We start from the raw sequence: 22,908 nt of genomic DNA on the forward strand, positions 1-22,908 counted from the left end.
ATTTCATCACTTCTTTGAGCCACTGTGTTGCTTGACATACTTTAAATTATTTAATTCTGTTATTTTTCAGGACTGTTGGATCTTTTAGTGTATACTGGCAACAAGGTTCTTTAAATTTATGAGCTCAATTCTAGTGTTTGAATTTACTTATTTTAATAGTCATATATTTTTAACATCCCCTAATCCCATTAATCATGATGGAAGTAGTGTAGTCTTTACAAGTAGAACTGAACACTGTAGGAGGCAGGAGTCCATCCTTGTTTGTAGTGGTGTCTGTTTCAAAATTCATCTGCATTGACATGACTGCTTCTGGGTTAGAAAACTTCTTTGATAAGATTATTTTATTTATCATTTCACTCAGCTTAGATACTGACAACCTTGCATTTCTTGTAAAGAGGTGAGTTTACCTTGGTTGAGATTAATCATTTAGAACTTGATATCTTTACATTATTTCTCAGCGTCTCTAGCTGCTACATTCCTGGGACTTAATTCTTTCCATATTTCTGGAAATCCTCTATTTGCTTCATTTCCTATAGCCTTATACAAAGTTTTTATCTTGGTGGTACATGTGTATTAGACATGAAATCTACCACCAGCATAGCTTGTTCCAGGCAACATTCTGTAGCATCTACAATTAATTTATTTTTATTAATTGGGGATCTCTTTAGGCATTGTAATTAATTATACTTAACATTTTAAAGGGAGAGGTCTAAAGCACATTATCAGTCTAGGAAACATAACATTAATTAATTTAATTTGTGACCCACTAATTTGAGGTAAGAAAAAACTAAATCAGTTTCTCTATAAAATTATAACAACTCAAATTGTCCATTTGTATTACCATATAAACATTACCCAGAAGGAGTTAGGACAAGGTATGGGTTTCCAATAAAAACATTACATTCATTTTTTTGGCTTGTTTATTCAAAATGCAAATGTTTCGTGAAAAAATTGATTTAGACATTTTTGTACATAATTTAAATTCGATATATCGACAATTTGCCACATTTGATGTAAAACATGCTTTTAAAGTAATCGATATTACTAATTGGCAGTAATAAGTTCCTGGTGACGACGGGTCCGTACCCACATTTGATGACGGTTACGGACAGTCGTCAGAGATTTGATCTTCAATGTCGGCCGATTTAGCCGACTTCATGCTGTTAATGGTAATATGTGATGTTAGTGATGGTATCCCACACCGGACAGATGACCAGACGGCGGTGTGGTTCCCCTTCAAGCCACCCGTGAATATTCTTTCGTTTCACGCGCTGTTGTTTCCACAAACACCTGCATTGATGACAAGCGTGACATGACACAACTGATGCAAGCGCACAGCAAACCTCCTCCTGCGCCTAGCCACTCACTTTGCCGTGCACTTACAATTAACCGACTAGGTTATGTTATGAAAACACAGATTTTATGGTTGATACTCAAAGAACCTGGGAAATCTCATTTCCTACGCTCAAACAATAATAAATTAACATAGCTAAAAATAAGAAAAACCTTTATAAAAATTTAAATAACAATAAAAGTGTCAAAAGTAAAACTAACATTTTGTTAAATCAATGGACAAAATATAAAAAAATAATAAAATCCCTGTCGGTAAAGCTAAAACAATAAATTGGGAGCCGAAATGAGATGCCGAGATCACTACAAACCTTAGGGAAAACACAAACTAAAGAGTTTATCCCCCGACGAAACCAAACTCAACCGTCAATGTTTAAATATAAATAGTTCATGCACTAACACAAAAACTGGATGTTAACGGAAACAAAAGAAATGAAGATTGTTAAGCAGCACTCTCCGTGACGGTGTTCTGTACAGGCTGGGTAGCTTCCTGCAACACAGATCACAATCTCTGTCAGTACATTGCTGCAATCAGATGATACCTCTGACACAATTTTAATTATTGCAATAAAAGTATTGTATATGGTATTTGATCAGTGAAGATAAGAGCTAGTCGAAGAAAAATGTTTGTAAATACGGTACAGTTATTTTATTCATTATATATAAGTTATTTTTATTCCATAATCCTATTTTTATCATAGTGATATTTCAATCTGTCCAGTTGAAATAATAAATCTTATCCCTGTTCTAATGCCGAATTCATTGCTGGTGTAAATGGTAAAGCTGTGCCAACAATCCTTACCAAGCCAAGGATTTTAATACTGTTACAACAGATATAATAGCACCATGAGCCAAGCCAGATGTCAGTGCAATAATAAATTTTATACAAACCAATTTCATGAAAGTCACGGGTACTTACTTTTCATCGACTCAAAGATTTATCTTTCTTTTTTAAGTTTAAATTACTATTATTAGAGTTTCAGGTGAATTGAAAGCTTATATTCTTGACAATTTAATATCTTTTAAAGAACTATTTCTCCCAAAGAGTAATGGCACACGTTAAATTTCTTTAAAAAAATATCTGTACTTTAAATTTTACAACTTCATTATATTTTACTATAGAATGCTGCACTGCATTGTAGCATACTTTAGGATTGATTATTACAAAATAAATTTGGAGTTATATCAAAATAACCATTTTTTTACAACTGAACATTGGAAAAGCCCTTAATTTATCTACAAATCTTTCATGGTTTTTGCAAAATTTAGTATTGTTTTCAATTGTGGACACATTCTTTTCATGTCCTTCTTTACAAGTAAATATGTTTTGCACATTTGTTCGCTGGTTTGATATAGGCTAAATTGTTGGTCTAACCAGGCTGCTCAAAATTCAAGAAAATAGTTTACAAGCTAAAATGTCAGTTAAGAGATAAGAACTCACTTTAGGCTGAGCAGTGGGCGGTTCAGCATCAGCAGCCTCCGACTGAAAAAAACACAATTTATTGAATTTGGCATCAGGTTTCACAATGAACTTGTTCTAAAAACACTTTCACTGATAACTTGATAATGGGTTTGTACGAGATCTATATCAAAATCAAAATCTTAATCAACAAAGGATGTGAGTAACGACCTTCAACCACTTCAATGTCACAGCAGTGATGAAAGTTTGGCACGATGACATTCTACACCAAAAGCATGATACTTGCTAACTTCTACAGTAACAGGCCCAAATTAAAAGGGGTGATTGATGTTATAATAAATGTACAAGTTTGGAACAAATTATACCGACCTTAGGTGGTTTAGATTCACTGTCTCGGGCACTGTTGCGATGGTTGCGTGCAGGCCTGCGGCGGTTGTTATAACCACCACGACGGCCGCCTCGTCCCCCACCACTCTCCTTCCTCCCCCCATCTCCCTCCCCCTCACTGTTGTTCTGCAACAATCATCATACTCAATAATCTACAAGTAATAAAACATTCTTATGTTTAAGTATTTATACTTCACAGTTTTGTGTTATGAAAATATAGTTACATCGGAGAGAATGTATTGTTTACCTGGGGGCCTTCGGAGCTACGAGCACGAGGCGGGGGCGGACGTCCCCCTCTGAAGTTGCGGCGGAAGAATCGGCGTGGTGCGCCCCCTCTCCCCCTCCTCGGCTCGCCTCCCTCGTACTCTCCACCACCTCCTGATGACTGGTTCCCTCCTTCACCCTGCTACAATATACAAGGACATGTATATAAAAGATATAAACAATTATTTTATTTGGTTTAATCTAATAAACTTGATACAGTTTTTAGTATTAATATTCCAACATATGACATGTAAAAGCTTAATGATGTATGAATAATTTTTTTGTTTGAATGAGCTGTTTAAATTACAAATGTCAGAGTAAGTGTTTTGCCGCAGCAGAGCGATCGAATTACTTCACATAGTAGTGAACTATAGTATAAATCCTGTAAGCAGTTTACAAGTTCGATTTGATTTTCACTATTAAAAAAAATTGTTGTACATAAACTGTAAAAGCCATTTAGCACATTTTTGAAGGTGTGATAAGAAGCCCATACAGATTCATAAGAAATTTCTGTTATGAATAAAATTAGTTTTAGGGCTTTCAATCTTGACATTGTGTTGTTAAATAAAAAATTTACAAAAGTTTCAGAAATTTGTAATTGCTATATGTGACAAAAACTTAATGGAAACAGGTATTTTCCAGACGTTTACCATCTTTAAATAATACAAAAAAATCAGTAACACTATGTTTCGAGATCTGCAATCTGATCTCTTCTTCAGGTGAATAAGTAACCAAACACATAACTACAATCTAGGTTAAAATAAACAAATCATATCAGTGTGTTATGACACACTTAAGTCGGGAACCATAACAACCATGTTGTGTGTCAACTCCAAGTAGACTCATGTTGTGTGTCAACTCCAAGTAGACTAACTCCAACTCTAAAACATGCAGGTCACAATAGATCTGCACTCACTGACCAACCACATAGAACTGTTCAGGGGCCAATAGTGTCAGTTCTATGTAGTAGGTAGGTTTGTAGATCTTAAAACATAGTGTTACTGATTTTTTGTATCACTAAACGAAGGCAAGGCAAACTCCTGTAAAAACCCTGTTTCCCTCACAATCCTTCCATTATCGAAAACAAACTTCAAACAGAGAAAAACCAACAAGTTTATGATTAACCGACAACCCAGTACAATAGTGGTGTGAAAATGTCAAAGTCTGGTATTATAAACGGAACAGTGCGCACTATAATTTACCGCTATTTATTGTAGATTGAACTACGCCTTGCCCACATGGTGCCATCACATATCAATTACATGACTAATTACAGCACAGCACATTAACATATTGATTACAGTGGGATGTGATCTGAGAGATGATGAGATATCAATCAGTAATATATATTTGTGGCCAGTGTCTATTCTGTGTTGTACATATGTAGTATTACTCATGTAATATTTAACTTATATGTTAGACAGTAGCCGAGTGAGTAGTGGAGTGATTTTTGCAGGAATATAATTTTTATATTGAAAATCTTAATTCTGAAAATTTGCTTCCGGTGACTTCAAATGTGCCTTAAACATAAAACACACAATAGGCAAAAAGATATGGTATACAATAGTTACATTTATTAGTAGTTAATTATTTAAAACCACCAACTAATCAAGAAATACCTTAACACAAGTACAAAATATTACATTGTGTATACCAAATCTTACATCTTCGGATGCTGTTCTGTAAAACGTGTTTAGAAAATGAACGATGATAGTATAAATTAATTAATAATTTAACATAAGAAAATAAAGTGTTTACAAGACAGGTAATAAATCTTAAAATAAAAATTAGATACATAATTTGGATACGGTAACTTATATCACAAACTTATGAAAACAATAAAATTACACTGCCATAATCTATATTACACATATGAGTTTGGAGTATTACGGGCAGAGGCGTTAATGGTTTTGCACATGGTGGTAAATAAATTAACTCTTAACTTGTTGTCCATCTGTGTTACTTATTTACTTGTACAATGGAATTCTAAAGGAATCTGAAGAGAATAAAACTTATCAACAACTCGTCAGAAAATCAACTAACAAAATTCCATAAGAACTACACAATAACCGATACTAACAACAAAATTCATTTCAATACAGAGAAAATTTTCTAGTTTTAAAAACTGCCCAGAAAAAAGCTTTTGGTTTCAGTGACAAGTTAAAATGTGCACTGCAATATAAACTTCCATTTGTAAAATGTGTTCTGTGATTAGGATTTCATTCACAGAGAACTACAAAAGAATTGAAATCTATCACAATCTTTGTGACATCTACAGAAAAGGGATAATTAGTGAAACCCAATGGGTCAGTGCTAAAGATGGCTGCACTAATGTTGACAATGACACTGCAGTGTAGACCTAACCTTGTGTGTGACTGATGTGTTAGTTACAGAAGTTACGTGACATTTCGACCAAATTTCCAGAGCACTGCAATAACAGTACAAACTAGTGGTTTAAACCACAGGTGGGAGATATCTATTGAGATAATTACATATAAGCTTGAACCTTTCAAATGTGTATAATTAAATTTGGTTTTCATTTTAATTTTAGTTTCCAAACGTTAGTTACTTCTTGGACAGTCCTCACACATACAATACAAGAAATAACTGTCAATCTAGAAGGTGACATAGAGGTAATCACGTGCTCGTGCAGTCAACAACTGAGCGTTTTGAACATTTATTGTACAAGAAATAACCAATTTAATTTTGTTTTTTCATGATTATGTTAGAAATCAGCTGAACCCTATAAAAAAGGTTTGGTGATTCCTTATAGTCAAGAGTGGAGTTTACTGTCCACCTTCATTCAGGACCTTGGCAAATACCCATGTCACCTTCACAAACCTTCTATTGTCAAAATAAACAAAGAAATTTGTATATTTATAACATATCTTTTCACAAAAGTTAACTGGAATGAGTTCACAGCAGCAGACAGCAAATACATTCTTATAATAATACGTTCTTAAGTACACACTGATATTTTCTAGTCTCAGGTTTACAAAAACAGGTGCCTCATTTGGAAGGTTGACTGATGTCTAACAACAGATTAAAAAAAAAATAGTGTATAACAACAAGGCTAGAGTAGGTAAACCTGTTAATTGTTTGTATAAATAATTTTTTGGATCAAAATACAAACATCCTGTATAATATACAGAGTAATCAACGCAAGCTAGCTACCTTTGGGATCTCAGGAAGTATTCATCTTGAAATTGGGAACTTTTTATTATTTTTTTATGCTTATTACAATTACGTTTCGTATATGTAATATGAAAGTATGTTGATGTGCCACATGACACTTTCCAGGGCTAATCTAATGTCTACTGGTAAAATAAGCAACACAAAAACAAGTAATAAAGTTAAGGCCTACCTTTAAACTAAAAAGATGACATACAAAACCTGACTGCAGTGGTTCAAACATCAATCAGCTTAACAAATCTAGATAAATTCACCATTAAGTCGACATTTGAATTTATAACGAATATTGTTCAGAACACTGGTGAGTCCACAGACAGGCAATTACCGAAGTTAATTTACGAAAATGAAAAGCCCCACAAACCAAATCAGTGCCTAAAATCAACTTATAACACAAAATTAGGTTTCAGACTATATTTGTCATGTGGAATTTGCAGAAGTTAATCCACTGAAACATTATCTGTCCTAGTCTTTTGATGTTTTTCTGCGTTTTTAGTAATATTTGTAAATTTGTGTTGTATTAACGCTTTAAGAGCAGTGTTTGTTAGCCTCACACAGTCAACATATATTAGCGCATTGTTCATCCGCCATGATCAGCTTTACCAACATCCTCATCTACTAAACTACTGACAGAATCTCCCGATTCATTATGTCAGATCGTGGTTATTAAATTGAGTCCACATTGCGATCTCCATCATTGTCAGATAAGTTACACACTGTTGATTAGCTTACTCATCCAATTTAATACATATATATATATATATATATATATATATATATATATATATACAATCAATGGAATAAATATATTCCATTCTATTCTAACATAGCAATAGGCAATTGAATGCAAAGTAGAATCGCTTGTATTAACACAGGATTAGCAGTTATGAGGTTAAAAAATAAAATATTACACAATTGAAGTCACATCTGATAAGGCTCACATCTCCGCAGCAGATCAGGGACATGGATCAAAGTGTAGAAGTTGCCTTTATTCTAATACATGATGATATTCTAAAGCATTACAAACTAATTAACAGCAATTATCTTTTATTTGATATTTGGATGATTACAACAATTATTCTTACAAATTAAATTTAAAGTAATTGCATCGTAAAGACTTCATAAACATTAATTACCAAAATGACTCCTAAAATTTTTTTAAAGTTAATCATGGTATAAGAATAAAACAAAATCACTTTTTAATATTATTTACTTGTCAAAGATACTACATATTTTTATTCTTAATGCAACAACATTGATTATGACCAATTATGATGCAATTAAACTGTTAATCTTTACGTTATGAATTAACTGTCATTTCAGCTTCTACAAAAATTAGATGAAGAAGAACCAATTCGTCTCCCCTATTCCCTCCTCTTACTAACAATCCTCATTTTCTTTACTTTGTCACAAGTTATAGGTTTTACTGATTATAGATTACTACCATCCTTGTGCTTGGACTGACCAGTATCTGCACCAAATTATTTATTTTATTCACTTTGGCGAATGGGTACAGTATTAGCAAGAAATTGTAACAATGTTGAAAACAACTATAACAATAGTTCCGTGTAATATTTGCACAGTATTTCCTGTGCCAAGGACATCAAGGATAATTCTTTAAAATCTCTACTTATAAACAGTAAAAAACATCTAATTCCACTATCAATGTACCTTAGAAAAACTACTAAAATCCAAATAGAAAGAAGAGGAAATTTGGATTAAGCATTACACAGACACACTGCTGAATAAAGGTTTATGGATAATATGAATGATGGGCAAGTATTTAAAAATGTAAAATAGGTAAAGGCTCAAACTTTGGGTTACAAATAAAAATTGACTTGGCTAGAGCCTAAAATTACATTAGCCTGCATTCTGTATATAAATGAGGTAAAAAAACTTTTTGTAAATAGCATTGGTTTTTTTTTTATATAAATTGAAAAAGTACACCATTTTGAACATTTGAAGCTGCCCCTTATATGTGATGTTGACAAAATAATAAAACTAAGAAACATTTCAAACAAACTAAGTAGTCTGTTGAACATTTCTTGACTCTTTTTATTTTTGTTACCAAATCAGTAAAGACAGAGGTTGTTACTCTTTTACCCACACCCACAGCACAATCAATACTACACCATTCATTGTATTAATAAGGAGATAAGGAGATTCTAAGTGCAAACACTACGCACTATCAACAATTCTTAATCACAGAGATTCTCATGGGTTTTTGTTTTTATGGCGTAAGAATAGTAAAAAAGTTTAAAGATGTTACTTAAAAGCTGAACAGATTTGCGATTACTTGTTTTGGTTCCCCATAAATTCTTTTGGGATACATTTTTATGGTGAATCTTCTCCCACGTGGTTCGTGTACTTTCTTGATTGACAAAAGATATCCTTGGAGATTTGACTTCCTTGTTTGAAGGATGCACTGAATCCTCTCGAGGATATCAATTTAACCCCCTGTTGAATTCCCTTTCCACCAAAATTTAACATCTAAGCATTTCTTAGGACTAAAAACACTGCCACACTAAAAAAAAACTGATATAAACTAAATGCAGTAAAGTACAGGCTTCAATAAGGTTATAAAACCACTTTACCAAAACAAAAATATACTAGGCCTATAAAGTAATTTAAAATACTGGATGCTAGGATTAAATTAGCATGACAAGCAAGAACTTAAATTTATTTTAGCCAACGCAGTATAAAATAATAATACTAGTGACTTAAAAAAATTCTCATTTAATATTTCTGCTCTGATTGATTCACTTTAAAACAAAATTTTATCACACTAAAATCCTTCCACACGATTTCAGCATTGAGGTATTTCTTTTGTATAAAAAATTCCATCATCAACTTGACGGTTTCACTGTCTCACAAGAGTGTCTTCAGTAGCCGAGATCATTCGTAGTCAGGAGGTGGTTCATCTCCATAGGCCTACAAAGTAAATTATTTGCATCATTGGTTCGGGTGACTGTTTAGTGATGATGCGGCCTGCGTGAATGTGATGGTGTACAGAAATGATTCCTTACTTATTAAAATCCTCCATTTATAATAAGTAATTATTATTCATGTACCACAGTACCAACAGCACAGCCCCACAATGAGACACACAAACAGAAAAGAGCGCCCAACAACAATCGAGACGAGATGTCATGCAGAATAGACAATTCTTAAAGACACTTACGCTGAGGTGATAATTATGAAACTCAGAATGTAACATGTTACTTAAAAAGAAAGGAATAACAAGTCTTTAAATTATTTGAATTTCCTGTATAATTTAGTATCAATTTAAAAATAAAAGCTGCAAAAATTGTATGAGTTAACTTATAGATTTTTCCAGCGTCAAAACCATACTAAATGTCTAAAAATGTCTTTTACGTGAGTGTTAGGATAGTGAATGAGTCATTGGTTTAGAAGGCAGACTGTCTTGTCGGCTGTAGAGATGTTTCCATTTACATATCAAAATAATGTTAAATTCATAAATGAATGTACATGTGTAATAACAAACACAACTTGCTGTAGACGCATACATGATGTTGCTAATAACAAACCACTTGCTGTAGACGCATGCATGATGTTGCTAATAACAAACACAACTTGCTGTAGACGCATACATGATGTTGCTAATAACAAACACAACTTGCTGTAGACGCATACATGATGTTGCTAATAACAAACCACTTGCTGTAGACGCATACATGATGTTGCTAATAACAAACACAACTAGCTATAGGTTCATACATGTGTAATAACAAAAAACTTGTTGTAGACGCATACATGATGTTGCTAATAACAAACCACTTGCTGTAGACGCATACATGATGTTGCTAATAACAAACACAACTAGCTATAGGTTCATACATGTGTACATGTGTAATAACAAACAACTTGCTGTAGACGCATACATGATGTTGCTAATAACAAACCACTTGCTGTAGACGCATACATGATGTTGCTAATAACAAACACAACTTGCTGTAGACGCATACATGATGTTGCTAATAACAAACACAACTAGCTATAGGTTCATACATGTGTACATGTGTAATAACAAACAACTTGCTGTAGACGCATACATGATGTTGCTAATAACAAACACAACTAGCTATAGGTTCATACACGTGTAATAACAAACAACTTGCTGTAGACGCATACATGATGTTGCTAATAACAAACAACTTGCTGTAGACGCATACATGATGTTGCTAATAACAAACCACTTGCTGTAGACGCATACATGATGTTGCTAATAACAAACACAACTAGCTATAGACGCATACATGATGTTGTGTAATAACAAACACAACTTGCTGTAGACGCATACATGATGTTGCTAATAACAAACCACTTGCTGTAGACGCATACATGATGTTGCTAATAACAAACACAACTAGCTATAGGTTCATACATGTGTACATGTGTAATAACAAACAACTTGCTGTAGACGCATACATGATGTTGCTAATAACAAACCACTTGCTGTAGACGCATACATGATGTTGCTAATAACAAACACAACTAGCTATAGGTTCATACATGAGTACATGTGTAATAACAAACAACTTGCTGTAGACGGATACATGATGTTGCTAATAACAAACACAACTAGCTATAGGTTCATACATGTGTAATAACAAACAACTTGCTGTAGACGGATACATGATGTTGCTAATAACAAACACAACTAGCTATAGGTTCATACATGTGTAATAACAAACAACTTGCCGTAGACGCATACATGATGTTGCTAATAACAAACAACTTGCTGTAGACGCATACATGATGTTGCTAATAACAAACAACTTGCTGTAGACGCATACATGATGTTGCTAATAACAAACAACTTGCTGTAGACGCATACATGATGTTGCTAATAACAAACAACTTGCTGTAGACGCATACATGATGTTGCTAATAACAAACAACTTGCTGTAGACGCATACATGATGTTGCTAATAACAAACAACTTGCTGTAGACGCATACATGATGTTGCTAATAACAAACCACTTGCTGTAGACGCATACATGATGTTGCTAATAACAAACACAACTAGCTATAGGTTCATACATGTGTAATAACAAACAACTTGCTGTAGACGAATACATGATGTTGCTAATAACAAACAACTTGCTGTAGACGCATACATGATGTTGCTAATAACAAACCACTTGCTGTAGACGCATACATGATGTTGCTAATAACAAACACAACTAGCTATAGACGTTCATACATGTGTACATGTGTAATAACAAACAACTTGCTGTAGACGCATACATGATGTTGCTAATAACAAACCACTTGCTGTAGACGCATACATGATGTTGCTAATAACAAACACAACTAGCTATAGGTTCATACATGAGTACATGTGTAATAACAAACAACTTGCTGTAGACGCATACATGATGTTGCTAATAACAAACAACTTGCTGTAGACGCATGCATGATGTTGCTAATAACAAACAACTTGCTGTAGACGCATGCATGATGTTGCTAATAACAAACAACTTGCTGTAGACGCATACATGATGTTGCTAATAACAAACACAACTAGCTATAGGTTCATACATGTGTAATAACAAACAACTTGCCGTAGACGGATACATGATGTTGCTAATAACAAACAACTTGCCGCAGACGGATACATGATGTTGCTAATAACAAACAACTTGCCGCAGACGATACATGATGTTGCTAATAACAAACAACTTGCCGTAGACGCATACATGATGTTGCTAATAACAAACAACTTGCCGTAGACGGATACATGATGTTGCTAATATCAAACAACTTGCCGTAGACGGTTACATGATGTTGCTAATAACAAACAACTTGCCGTAGACGCATACATGATGTTGCTAATAACAAACAACTTGCCGTAGACGCATACATGATGTCTAATAACAAACAACTTGCTGTAGACGGATACATGATGTTGCTAATAACAAACAACTTGCCGTAGACGCATACATGATGTTGCTAATAACAAACAACTTGCCGTAGACGCATACATGATGTTGCTAATAACAAACACAACTTGCTGTAGACGCATACATGATGTTGCTAATAACAAACAACTTGCTGTAGACGCATGCATGATGTTGCTAATAACAAACAACTTGCTGTAGATGCATGCATGATGTTGCTAATAACAAACCACTTGCTGTAGACGCATACATGATGTTGCTAATAACAAACACAACTTGCCGTAGACGCATACATGATGTTGCTAATAACAAACCACTTGCTGTAGACGCATACATGATGTCTAATAACAAACACAACTAGCTATAGGTTCATACACATGTACATGATGTTCTGATAACAAACACAACTTGCCGTAGACGCATACATGATGTTGCTAATAACAAACAACTTGCTGTAGACGCATACATGATGTTGCTAATAACAAACAACTAGCTATAGGTTCATACATGTGTACATGATGTTGCTAATAACAAACCACTTTCTGTAGACGCATACATGATGTTGCTAATAACAAACCACTTGCTGTAGACGGATATATGATGTTGTTAATAACAAACCACTTGCTGTAGACGGATATATGATGTTGTTAATAACAAACCACTTGCTGTAGGCGCATACACATATATGATGTTGCTAATAACAAACACCACTTGCTGTAGACGGATATATGATGTTGTTAATAACAAACACAAATTGCTGTAGGCACATACATGTACATATGATAATGCTACTCAGTTTTTAGGTACCAATCGGATATAAGTTTTTAACAGGACTCTTTAAAATTACTTCTCCCATTTTGTAAGTACACATTTGTATTTTGAAAACCCCCTAGTTGGATTTATACAATTTCAACAATTACATAATTGTAGACCGTGAATGAGCACAAACAGTATTGCGTTGGCAATGAAGCCACGAAGAAGCATCCAACAGAACATTAAAACAATTACTAGCATAGCATGCAACACATGAACACATGCATTATGTAAATATTAATTATACCTGTATATATTGCTTCTTGTGCCTTTTTATGCTCATGTTAATATTATTGTAATACACTAGTTGTAAAATAATATTCCATAACTTTTAATATAATGTTATGGTATCGCTGATAAAAACTAAGCCATAACACTTAAGGTATAATATACAGTACATGTAGAATAACTTGTGTGAGATAATTGTCGAATTCATAAATCCGAAAACATTTGCTCATTCAAAAACTCATACATTTTGTATGAGCTTCAACATTTGCTCAATTATTTTGAATCAATAAAGTTTTGTTTAAACACTGACTTGTGTGATGTGGTGATTGAATTTTTTCTGATTTAGACAATACATTTAATAGGTTATTTTCATTGTGTTTAAATTGTATAATTTGTTTTAGTTGCTATGTCTATGGTCAAGAAACAATTTTGCAACCAATTGAAAAAGTTAAGGCATCGTATAGGATATTCAGTCCAAAAAGTAAAAGGATAGTAACAAAAGGAAAGATATTTACACTGGCATTGGATAAGAATTCATCAAGCTGTGTGGGAATGAGATTAAGTGCTTCCTTGTTGTAAACAGCAAGTCCAAACAAATAGTTATGTTACTTTTAAAATATTTTATGCATAGCGTTAAAAAGGAAAAAAAATTATAAAATAACATTGAATTATCTAGACTAATCTAATAACCAAAGATATGTATGTAATAATGTTAATATGCTGAAAAATACTCATGTGAGACCATCTTGTCACCAACTAGTTTACCATGCGTATACTCAAATTTATACACAAACTTGCACTACTATTGTAGCATTAACACCCCTTCATTAACAAATACACATAAATTTGATTGTATGAAAGGACATTATTTTTTAAAACAATATCAAGAGATGGAATTAATCACAAAATATCGTCAATTGGTCCACACACAGAATTTACTAAAAGGTAAAAAATAAAAAGATTACAATAACTAATAAATTAAACAACTTTAAAACATGCAATAACAAGAAAACATATATAAGTAAGAAACACAACTTGCTAACACAAGCATTGATAAAATAATACACTGACACGTAAGTCCATCGAACCATGAAGCCCAAATGGTTTATGTCTTTTCACAAACACTTCAAATACCTGCTATGTCATGCATAACAACAGACTTACTTAATATATGTTAAAATTACAATCCATAAAGTACTACTTAATAAAGAAGTTCTAGATTATACACGTATATCAGATATGAAAAAAATCAAATACCCTGAGCTTTAAATAATTTTATACTCACTCAAAATAAACATTTTACTATCATTTAACAGTGGTGAATCCCTATCTAGACCATTACCACCATTTATCTATTGAGAATTATACTTACATCGTCTCCGGAGGCAGGACCACGACCCCCCCGTCCTCCACGGTATCCTCCATAATCTCTGAAATGACGGCGGGGCCTGTAGCGGCGGGGGGGTCCCCGCTCCTCCCCGTCTGTCACCCCCTCTTCGTCTTTCGGACTGTCGTACCCTATAATCAACAAACGTCATAATCCTATAGTTTAAGAGAATTTTAAATTTATTTAAATTTTAAAATAAATAGAGAAGTTAATTTATTCTAGTTAATTATTTTGAGAAATATTTTTTATCATACGTTCTTACTTTAAATGAATTACAGTGATTAATTAATTGTAATCAACAGGTTAACTTAATTACGCTTAAGATTACATCACAACACGACGAATAAGTCCTGATTCAAGGAGGTGTCAATTTTTTCTTGATTTTATAAGTTCTTAGAGACAGAAATACTTTTCCAATTCTACTGAAAGATTCCAGATTTATTACTGGTTGAATGACCACCTTGTTCACTATCCATAACACAAAAAACATGTTTATATCTCAAGCAACACGTCTGCCATTATGAAATAAATTTTAAATGTATTGAACTACTATATTTTACATTAAAATGTCAGATATTTTACTTTTTGAATGCCCTAAAATAAGAAAACACAGCTGATATTGATGAGCCAAATTATGATTCTCGACGCATTAATGCCTCATGTTTCTCTTTTTCCCTAATAATTGTGAATGTTGTTGCAGTCATAAACTACTGACACATTGAGTATTAAAAATATATAATTAAATATCCAAAAGGTATATTTTCATAAATATTGTTTATTTGTAATTTTAAAATAAAACAACAAAGAAACAATGTTTATAAATAATGGATGAACTTGAAAAGAAAATTTTTTGGGAATGTTATATATGGTTTATACAGAAAAATCTGTTAAGCACTCGAATAAATAAGGCTATTATGACATATTTTAGTAGTTGTGCAATAGAGATACGAGTAGACGCGGTGTGAAGCCGTACAAGTCACTCTACTCGTGTTACACCCCACACACAACCTGCCTCCACCCTTCTCTCAACGGCACGTGATATCCTGGTATAATCATGCAGGCAATGGCATCAACAGAAAGAAAAGAAATATTCACCTTTAAACACCTACTTTTGAGGGTATGGAGTATTAATCAAGTATCCAATGACTTTCTATTTGGGTATTCTTAGTCTGTTCTGAGAACTGTTGTCTGTTGATCCTATGTTTTTATATAAAATTACATATTTTTCATAAATACTATAATACTATTTGTAATGAGAATCGGTTATTATACACAGTTCTCAGAACAATTGAAAATTACATGATCTTCACCAGTGTTACTGCTATAACAGATTAGTTTAATATCTGCGTTACGAGTACGAGTGAAACATGTAAAGAGATGACTTATGAACACTCTCTCACCTTCCTGACTGTCCCGGGGGCGGCGGCCGGGGGGGCCGCCTCTCATGCCACCGCGCCGTGCGCCAAAGTACCACTGGGGTCGGTAGTTCCGACGTTTGTCTGCAGCGTACGGGGACCCCTTCACCGGTTCTCCGTTTGGTCCCGTCACATTGGCCGCCTCGTTGCCCTTCTCCCCGGCAACGACGTCAAACTCCACGACCTCACCATCTCCTACGCTGCGCACTGCCTTCTTCGGGTTGTTTTTTATGATGGCAGACTGCACACATTAAACAGAACACTGTAGTTAGACGATTCCGAGGCCTAGGCACTACTCATTACTAGTTTATATAGTTCCACTCTGATCAAGAATTCTACCCATTAAATATTATCTTTACCATACAACTGCTTGTACATCAAACTGAGTCCTTACAAAATTAATGAAATGCAAACTTACCAGTTATTAAATACAAACAATTACAATTATGAATATATTAGCATCTTCTATTGCAAATTTTCAAGTTATACAGTATATAAATAAAAGATCTGATCTAATATTATCATTGCAGTAGTAAACTATTGTTACATCTGAATTAATTACACTCTAAATACAATAAAAAACTCATTCATTTTATTAACATCTAATATATATACAACCGCATGTGTAACTGACTGACTGACTGACTCACTCACTCACGTATACTAATTCTAACCTACTTCCAGATGAGTTAGAGACTTGAAATTTGGTACACAGATAGCTTTCCACGTGTAACCACCAGGAAAATCCCGAAAAGTGAGAATTTTTCATTTTCAACCCCTCAAAAAAATTCCCAAAAAATCGCGCATTCTTCACCCCTGCAGGCATTTTTTGTAAGCCCGATAGCGGGCGAACCGTTGGAGCTAGCTCGGATCTGACGGAAAATTCATGGTCAGGAATGAAGTGAACTACAAAAAAGGTCTAATGACTTTTTGCTCTATCTTCCATGGTTAAGCGACAAAACGCTCGAACATTTGAAATTCCAGAGATTTTTTCGATAAAAATAATGTTTCAAGCCCGATAGCGGCCGAACCGTTGGTCGTAGCTCAAATCTGATTGACCCATCAAATTAGCAAATTGCGCGATCTACAGAAAAGGTCCAGTAATCTTTTGCCCTATCTCGATTGGTTTGGCCGAAAAAAACGTGATTATGTACAATTTTGTTGTAACTTTTACGCGAAACTTTTGTTTTTGGGGTCGATAGCGGCGAAACCATTGGTCGGAGGTCAAAATAAGACTAACGTTTTATTTAGGAAATAAGATGACCTACAAAAAAGGTCCAGTGACTTTTTACTATATTTCCCTTAGTTTGACCGCAAAACGCGATTAAGTGAAAATATTGGACATTTTCGCCTAAAAATTTACATTCCGGGCTTGATAGCGGCTAAACGGTTGGTCGTAACTCAAAACAAATTTTAAACGGGATTTAGGAAATCACGTGATCTACAGAAAAGGTTCAGTGACTTCGGGAGTTGGCTGAGCGTTAGCTAAGCGTCAATAGTAGATAGGGACAGAGGAATATTTATTATGTTCACAGACACAATACCCTCTAAAAAAGGCCCAAGTGTGTCATTAACCCCCGGTAATATTAACCCCCCCCCCGGGATTTCCTGGTATGACCTGATAACCTCCTGTACATTCAACCCCCTGATGTGTTAACCCCCCTGGTAACATTAAACCCCCCCAGGGAATTTCCTGCCATGACCTCATGTCCGAATTTTACCAGTCACCAAATCTCTTAACCCCCCCCCCTGGGAAGATCCTGGTATGACCAGATAACCCCCTGGAGACTTATCCCCCGGTAACGTTAACCCCCCCTGGGAATTTGTTCATATGACCAGACAATATCCTGACGAAATTAAACCCCCTCTTGTCTTAACCTCCTTAACATTAATCACCCACCCAGGGAATTTCTCGCCTTGACTAGATAGTCTCCTGGTGATATTAAACCCCCTGTTCGACTTAAAATACTGCCTTGAGGTCGGTTTTTATTATGTTTATACTAAACAATTCAAGATAGCTGACCCGTGCAGACTTTTCTCCCGAGCTCATTTCTGGCTAAACCATAGGTCGTAGATCAGATCTGAGGGCACAATCGAAAGACAAAATTAAATTTCCAACAAGAAAGGTCCAGTCACTTTTTGTCGTATCTCTAACGGTTTAACCGCAAAATGCCCTCAAAGTCAAAAGTTTTTACGAATCCGGAAAAAAAATCTATGAAAAAGGTCAATTTTTAAATCCCTTGTCATTTACTTAATGTCCGGACTTAACCAGTCACCGAATTCCGCTTATCCCCGAATTTGCAAGTGTTTACTTTGGGGGCCTGGGGGCGTAGCCCCCAGCGAGCCGAAGGCGAGTAATCATATACAATGCAATAAATAGTAAACTGAAAAAACTAAACTCACCTGATGAACAAAAACGTCTTCTTTGGTATCATGCCTGAAAAAATGCATAATATTATTTAAAAGTCCAAATGCTAAATACAAAAAGCATCTTAAAAGATAACCCCCAACAGTCCAGCAAATGTTCATTCCCCAATGTATGTTTAAATACTACAAGAGTAAAAAACAAAAAGAACAGGATTTTGTATAATATCAGTTTTAATCCTAAAAGTGTCATTGCTGCATTTACATGCTCTCATATTATACGACATTCAAAGAGTAAATATCCGATACGGTTAAAAATTCAACTGGTGGTAGAGTCAAAATGTGTTATAATATTGGCTTTTATTAAATTTGTACTTTCCTATATCATGCTGGTACGGGCATAATCATAGATATTGTACATTATCTTTTTATAAACTTGATAGAAGTAATTATATTTGGATTGATTTCACTGACTTTATTGGAATAACAGTTTATAAACCTTATTTACATCACATAAGTAATATAAAAAAACACAGATTTTCAAGCTTAAAACAAAAAAATCCAACAAATTTTATTAAAATTTTGAAAAATTATTTTAAAGTCAAATAGACTATACTTCTTAAATATGCATTCAACAATTCTGAATTTTCATAGGTTCTTTACAACTCAAGTTAGGTATAAAGTGGAATTTAGGCAAAAATTACTTTTATATTTGTTTACATATAAATATATTTTTATACCAAATAAATTATATATTTTTGACATCAGCATATAATTTTAAATAAAGTTGATTAATACAATGAAAGATTGTCTTTATACATTACAAAAGTTGGGTAAAAATCAGAATGTGGGAATAAGTAAGTTTTTAAATATTTTAATTTTAATTTGGAAGCATAATAAAATTAAAGCAAATAAGAAAAAACAATAGATTTTTGTTTTGTTTTTATAAGTAAAATTATGGATAACATGTTACAATATTGTGACACTTTTTGTGCTTGAGAAATACATGACCAGCTGACATAAAGCTTGCTTAGCAAAATTCTTATTAAAAAAAACTTTTAGTAGAGAACTTCTAATCAATGAGTTGGGCTGAGTCAGATTTTGTTGTTTAAAAGAAGCTTAATTATAAGTGTAGTTTATTTTTTTTTATTCATTGACTATTTTTATAACTAGACAATAGACAATATCCTTTATTACAATTTCTTCAAGAAATGTTACAGCGTCAAATTTAAGTCAAATTAGTATAATAGATAAGCTTCTTCAGTGTTATGTGGGGTCTCCCCAAGTAAAGAATTCATTTAGGGTGTAGAAAAGCCTTGTCTAGCAGCCATCTCTGTAGCTTCCTCTTCATCAGCACAGGCCTCCAGCTTTCAAGTGGTCTGGTATCTTGTTTAGCATCTTCACTCCTGCATACAACGGTTTCCTTTCATGCATGGCTGTTCTGTGACCTGGCAGCACATAGTTTCCTGCATATCTGGTGTTGTATTCATGCACGTCACTTTGTTTAGGGGGCTCTTTGGTCACACAGTAAAGGACAGTATCTAGGATGTAGATGGAAGTGACCGTCAGGATGTTCAGGTTCTTGAAAACATCTCTACAACTTTGTCTTGGATTTAAGCCTGCTATTACTCTGATTGCCCTTTTCTGCATACCCAGGACGCGGTTGAGATTGCCCATAGTGGATCCACCCCAGACAGTAATACCATAGCGTAAATGGCTTTCAAACAATGCATAGTATGCAGTCCTTGTTGCCTCAGGGGTTACTAGTTGCCTTGATTCGTTTTATGGCATAGAGAGCTGACCCGAGTTTTAGGCAAAGATTGTCCACTTGATTATTCCAGGATAAATTTTCATCAAGTATGACACCTAGATGTTTGATTTTGTCAGCTGCTGTCAGATTGGGCATTTCAGATACTGTAGACTTTTTATTCCCAAATGACATTTGCTTGGTCTTACTTTCATTGAGAACTAAGTCATTTTTCATACAGTAGTCTTGTGTCATATTGAAGGCAATAAAAGTGTTCACTTCTAGTTTGATCTACGTTTCTGTTTGCAGTAAGCAGCACAGTGTCGTCCGCATACATGATCATCTTACTGTATTCCTCTAGATGTTCTGGAAAATCATTGATAAACAGCACAAACAGAATTGGCCCTAGGACAGAGCCCTGGGGAACTCCTCTGTTAGTCGGTACCAATTCAGATCTGACAGTATTTGTAAATCCTCTTGTTGTGTGTTTTAGTTCTACCATTTGGCTTCGTCCTTTTAGATAACTTGCAAACCATTTTAGTGCTGTTCGTTGGATTCCTAAATTTTGTAGTTTAGCTAGAATAAGATCATGTCCCAGGCAGTCAAAAGCCTTGCTTAGGTCAAGATACAGGCTGGTGATAGTGTTGCCATTTTCTATGTTCTCAATTATATACTCAGCAAGGTCTATCAGTGCAGTTGTGGTTGATTTTCCAGTAACGAAAACCCATGTTGGCTGTCTGTTCAATGATTGGTTTTGACTAAGATGTTCCTGGAGTCTTACTTTAACAATCTTCTCAATAAGTTTGGAGACAGATGAGAGCAGTGAGATAGGTCGGTAGTTAGAAATGTTTTGTAGGTCCCCTTGCTTGGTGTTTTGGAAATACCTTGGCTATCTTCAACTTGGATGGAAAAGTGCCCTCTGCCATGGACATGTTGACGATCTTCACTAGAGGCGATTATTAGCTCGTCTGCACATGTTTTCAGGATTTTTGAAGATATTTCATCAATGCCTGAGGATGTGGAGTTCTTTAATGATTGAATGGTTCTGCCTATCTCATCAGGTGTTGTTGGACGTAAAGAAGTAAGGAGTATTGTCTGTGGTAGCTGGAAGATTTTGGAATTATTGGTGGTGTGTTATATATTTTGTTCTGTTTTAGTGTTTCCTCAGCTATGTTTACAAAATAATAATTAAAGCGATTTGCTACATCTGTAGGGTCAGTAAATTTTATTCCATTGTCATTTAGTTCTATTGTAGGATTGTTGTCAAGTTCTTTCCTCCCTTTCCTCTCACTATTGATGGTGTCCCATATAGCTTTGGCTTTGTTTTCTGCTTGTTCAATGTATGCAGCACATGTTTCCTGCCTTGCCTTCTTTAATTTTTGGTCGTAGGATTTCTTTTTATCTGTGGGCTGTCTTCTTGTCATCGGGATGGCCAGTTAGGAAAAAATCTGTCTTGCGCTTTTAAAAACTCCTTTTTAAGTGTCATAATTTCTTCATCATACCTCAGTCCGTTTACCCCTTTTTTGTGTAGTTCGAGATCTTTTTTTTGGACATGCATTGTCAAGTGCAAGCTGGAGGGTTTTGGTTAAAATTAAAGTACGCCTCTTCCACATCATTTGCTGTCAAAACAGAATCCCAGGTAATAAGGGAGAGTTCATTTTTTAAAAACAGCAGATTGTTGTAGTTAAAATTCCGTCTTGAAGTGTATGTCATTTCTGCTTTCATTTTTGGAAAGTCCCAGTGTGCAGTAGTATTGTCCTGTGTGATCTGATAGACCTGTGTGAGAGACCACTACTTTAATCCTGTCATGAATGTTTTGAACACACCATATCAATTGATGACACTGAGGTCTCTGAGATTCTTGTGGCTGGGAGATCAAGTCTTCTTATGTTGTAACCAGCCAGTAGCGCATTTAGTGCAACGGATTCTCTAGAGGCCTCGTCTAAACTGTCAATGTTAATATCCCCCATAATAAGTGTGTCATTTCTCTGAGTAGGAAGGCTGTCGAGGGCATCTGCCAGAACTTGTAGTGATGTATCAAGGTCAGCACAAGGTGGTTGATACACTCCAAGCAGGAACAAACTCTTTTTTCTTGTTTATGTGTATTTTTACTGCTGTTACCTCACATACCATTTCTAAGCTGTACTCTTCAATCTCTAAATTTTCAGTTTTGTTGGCTATACTGTTATGCCTATAAATAACAACCCCTCCTTTGATATGTTCTTTCCTTCCATATGCACTGATAAGTGTGTAATCAGCCAACTTGGCATGGTTTATTACATTGCTTTTTAGACCATGTTCTGTAAGAATTACAAAAGTCCGGGTTAGTGCTATGCAAAAGGTGTTCCAGTCTTTCAATTTTGTTTGTCATCCTGTCCATATTTTGGTGGAAGAAGTTAAGCTGATTTGGAAGTTTACT

The 22,908-nt window shown here is 34.6% G+C and overlaps 1 protein-coding gene across 2 annotated transcripts in view; it reads right to left on the reverse strand.

The window, feature by feature from the left end:
- Positions 1-902: 902 nt before the first annotated feature.
- LOC124360872 (Y-box factor homolog) overlaps positions 903-22,908 on the reverse strand; it is a 41,682-nt gene continuing 19,676 nt past the window's right edge. For both annotated transcript variants that reach the window (XM_046814844.1, XM_046814843.1), the window contains exons 3-9: positions 18,782-18,815; positions 16,364-16,619; positions 14,949-15,094; positions 3,405-3,563; positions 3,140-3,283; positions 2,792-2,833; positions 903-1,840 (exon numbers count right to left, since the gene is read on the reverse strand). In XM_046814844.1, the coding sequence (XP_046670800.1) occupies positions 1,793-1,840; positions 2,792-2,833; positions 3,140-3,283; positions 3,405-3,563; positions 14,949-15,094; positions 16,364-16,619; positions 18,782-18,815 (829 nt within the window). In that variant the 3' untranslated portion in view covers positions 903-1,792. The remainder of the gene's footprint in view (positions 1,841-2,791; positions 2,834-3,139; positions 3,284-3,404; positions 3,564-14,948; positions 15,095-16,363; positions 16,620-18,781; positions 18,816-22,908) is intronic.

The sequence above is a fragment of the Homalodisca vitripennis genome, chromosome 4 (assembly GCF_021130785.1).
Source record: "Homalodisca vitripennis isolate AUS2020 chromosome 4, UT_GWSS_2.1, whole genome shotgun sequence".
In the NCBI taxonomy this organism is placed as follows: domain Eukaryota; kingdom Metazoa; phylum Arthropoda; class Insecta; order Hemiptera; family Cicadellidae; genus Homalodisca; species Homalodisca vitripennis.